We start from the raw sequence: 4,176 nt of genomic DNA on the forward strand, positions 1-4,176 counted from the left end.
AAATTAAAAGCATTAATCACAACCTGTTGTAAGTAATCTATTGTGAATATATTAACTTGTTTATAGAATTTCATATGAATAAAATCCTCTTGATTCAAACCTTCGTTTGAAGTCATCTTAAAAAAAAAAATCTTTTCCTCAACAAAGAAAAGCATGAATTAACGAATAATATTATGTCTGAATAATTAACCTTAGGCTTAGATACCATTTTTATGGATAATTCTTTGTACCATGAATAAGCATAAAATCTTCAGATTTTAGCAAAGCATAAATCTAGTACAAGAATTAAACAATTAAATATTCAAATTTTGGGGTCCTAGGGAGCTATTGCAAAGAATTTTATGGGTAGGGAGCTAGGGCAAAGTCAAGTTTGGGTTTGGGGATTTATCACCAATTTGCTCTTAGTCCTTAGGGTGTAAGTGAGTTTAATTATCAACCTTTAGTACAACATAGTCTTTTATCGCCCCTCATCTTTGTTTTTCTAAAATGATTTTTGTTTTATTTTGCATTTACTATTTTTCTTGTTTTTTTCATGTTAATCTATGCAAAAAGTTTGTGATTTTTACACAAAATTAGGAGATTACCTTGGTTTCCAACAATCTATTTCGATGGTCATTTTGAGTTCTACTATCACTCTTCGGGTTTTGGCCCGTGCAAGCACGATTGCAGAATAAGTCTTCATTGAAACTACTCCGTAATCGTTTTTGTTTTATGAAAATGGTTAACTCAGATTGCTATAAAACACAACATATTAAATTATTCCAAAACACAACATATTAAAGAATTCCAACAGTTGAAACTAGTGAGATGGGAAAACACTATATATAGTCAACAAAATCCAACGCTTGTTAAATGCAACCGCGAACTAATTGAATTGGACAGCCAATTAATTTTGCCTTCAAATCTCTGCCAATCTGAACAAAATTTAGGAGTCAAATTAAGTATTTGAAATAAAATTTGATAGCAGAAATGGATTATGAAAAACCCAACACCAGATTAATATTGTCTGTCTTTCTTGTTCTTGTTACTATATCATCTACTTTGAAAGGTGGGAGTGGGAGTACTGCACAAGTGATTATGTGTAAAGAGACAGATAGACAAGCTCTTCTCAAATTCAAGCAAGGAGTTGAGGATGAATACGATGTTCTTTGGTCGTGGGGAAGCGAAGAAAGCAAAAGAGAATGTTGCAAATGGAGAGGGGTCGGTTGTAGCAACATCACAGGGCATGTGACTAGTCTCCATCTTAATCATGAAACTCTTGGCCAATGGCATACATTGAGAGGTAATCTTAGTGATTCTCTGGTTGACTTGAGTCATTTGATCAGTTTGGACCTCAGTACAAATGATTATTCTCAGAACGAAATCCCGGGATTCATTGGCTCCTTGGATAAGTTGATGTATCTCAATCTTAGTTATTGTTCTTTAATTGGGAAAGTTCCTGTTCAGCTAGGAAATCTTACCAACTTGAGGACTTTGGACCTAGGAAACAATTATGGGTTGATGATTCGGAACCTGGATTGGCTCTCTAATCTTTCTTCTTTGTCCCATCTTGATTTTGGTGGTTCGAGCTTTACTGATGGTTTGAGGACCATTGTCTTAAAAAAAATATTGATTATCAACTCTTTGAAGGAACTATATTTACAAGGGTGTACGTTCCCCAACGATACATCTTCTTTTGTAGATATCTATGTGAATTCTACTTTTGCATCTCTCTTTGTTCTTGATCTATCTGCAACGAGTCTTACTTCATCCAACTTTCATAATTGGTTATTTAGTATCACTACAAGTTTGTTTAGTTTGGATCTATCTTTCAATGACTTGGATGGTTCCATTCCTGATGAGTTTGGTCAAAAACTTGTTTTTCTCGAAAATCTAGATCTATCAAACAACGGATTTGAAGGTGGAATCCCAAAATCACTTTGGAATTTAAAAAACTTGAAAGTGCTAGATCTATCATGGAATAAATTGACCGAATCCCTTCCTGATTTCGTGGGAACCATGGTGCAGTTGGAGATTTTAGATCTGTCTTATAACCGAATTACGGGTTCGGTGCCTGAAAGTTTTTGGCAAGCTTCCAAACTTAGAGTTTTGAGGGCTTCTTTTAATTCGTTAGAAGGAACAATATTTGAATCTCACCTCTCCAAACTCCACGACCTAAAAACTTTGGATTTAACCTCCAATTCATTAGTATTGAACTTTACCACTGTCTGGTATCCTCCTTTCCAATTGGAATTCTTGATGCTAGCTTCTTGCAAGATGGGACCTCGTTTCCCGACATGGGTTCTAACTCAAAGTAAAATTTCTCAGCTTGATCTCTCTTGTGCTAATATTTCAGATGAGTTACCTGAATGGTTTTGGGATTCTCTTCCTAGTTTAGAATTCTTGAATCTTTCTCATAACCAGATTGGTGGTAGACTTCCTGATTTATCATCAAAATTATTTGGTCATCCTTATATAGATTTGAGTTTTAATGAATTTTCAGGTCTCATACCACCAATTCATTCCAATACTACGGGTTTGTATCTCTCTAATAATAAATTTTTTGGTACAATTTCATTCCTGTGCAAATCCAACTTTGAAGACTTGAGTTTGCTAGATCTCTCAAACAACCAGTTGTTCGGACATATTCCTAACTGTTGGGAGAACATGTTGTTGGACGTTCTCGACTTGTCTAACAATAATTTTTCCGGCGAAATTCCAAACTTTTTGGGAAATGTATTCGAAATTTTGCACCTGGGCAACAATAACTTGTTAGGTGAATTGCCTTACAGTCTGAGTACTTGCCAATCGTTATCGGTTCTTGATGTTGGTGGTAACAAGTTAACAGGAAATATCCCGGCATGGATAGGTACAAATCTTGTGAGATTGGTGATTTTCAGTATTCGGGAAAAAAATTTTTTTGGAAATATCCCTCCAGAAATATGTTATCTTAGACAAATTCAAATCATAGACCTCTCTAAAAACAATCTTTCAGGAAGAATCCCTCTCCATTGCTTGAAAAATTTCACTGCTTTCGTTAAGAAGAATAGTGTAACACCATTCAGTGAATTGGGAACAGGTTATTCCTACCCGTTGTTTCACATCACGGTGGATAAGATAGTGGTTCAATGGAAAGGTCAGGAGTTTGAGTACAGTAAAACACTTTATCTTCTTACTTTCATAGATCTTTCAAGCAACAAAATAGAGGGAAATATTCCCAAGGAGGTTTTCCAGATGGAGGGATTAGTTTCTTTGAATCTGTCGAGAAACCATATCAGAGGAAGCATAGATCCTGAAATTGGTCGAATGGAATCCTTGGAAAGTCTTGATCTATCTCAAAACCAACTCTTTGGGGAGATTCCTATAGGCCTTGGTACTTTACATTTCTTGGCTTTTCTGGACTTGTCAAACAACTTCTTTTCAGGTAAAATTCCATCCAGCACACAACTTCAAGGTTTCAATGCATCAAGATATGGTGGAAATATTGAACTCTGTGGCTCCCCTCTACCAAGATGTCCTGAGGATGACCCCAATATGTGCAGCGAGGATGAGAGTGATGATGCCTTCACAAACCAATCTTTCTTGAAAGAATTTTACATAACTATAGTCTTTGGTTTCATTGTTGGATTCTGGGTAGTTATTGGTCCACTGATACTCAAGAATCGTGGAGATACGTCTATTTTAATTTCTTTGACAGGATCATAGATAACTTGTGTCTGAAAGCAGCTGTATACATGAGAAGGTTAAGGTAGTTTATCTTCACACGTGGAGGTATATTCCTTGCTTTAGTTTCTTTCAGTATAAGTGTTCTATTTGCCGCCATTATATTTTGCTCTCACATTAGAATTTTAATGCCAATCACGATCCGTTTATTGAAATTCTCAAATTAAAGCAAGAACAAATATACTCTTTGGGTACCATTTAGCTCATAATGTTGAAAGGTTAAACATGGACGAAATGTACTCGGCAAGATTCAAGAATTATGTATTTTCGGAGGAGAAACACTAAGGGGGGTGTCTTCGTTCGAGAGGGTAGAAAGAAGATAACAATTATTGTGTGCCCACTCTCCAATTCAATCGACTTACACAGTGACCGTTGAAACATTATAAAATTGACTAAGTCAAACAAGAGAATAATATATTTATATTTTTTCTTATACTAGTAACAGTTGCACGTGGATATCGAACTTGAATGCAC

The 4,176-nt window shown here is 35.5% G+C and overlaps 1 protein-coding gene across 1 annotated transcript; it reads left to right on the forward strand.

Moving 5' to 3' along the window:
* Positions 1 to 906: 906 nt before the first annotated feature.
* LOC140865557 (receptor-like protein EIX1) lies at positions 907 to 3,935 on the forward strand. The gene has a single exon (XM_073270235.1). It carries the CDS (start codon positions 970 to 972, stop codon positions 3,682 to 3,684), a length of 2,715 nt encoding a protein of 904 aa, XP_073126336.1. The 5' UTR covers positions 907 to 969; the 3' UTR covers positions 3,685 to 3,935.
* The last annotated feature ends 241 nt before the right edge of the window (positions 3,936 to 4,176 follow it).

This window comes from Henckelia pumila, chromosome 4 (genome assembly GCF_033568475.1).
Source record: "Henckelia pumila isolate YLH828 chromosome 4, ASM3356847v2, whole genome shotgun sequence".
Classification (NCBI taxonomy): domain Eukaryota; kingdom Viridiplantae; phylum Streptophyta; class Magnoliopsida; order Lamiales; family Gesneriaceae; genus Henckelia; species Henckelia pumila.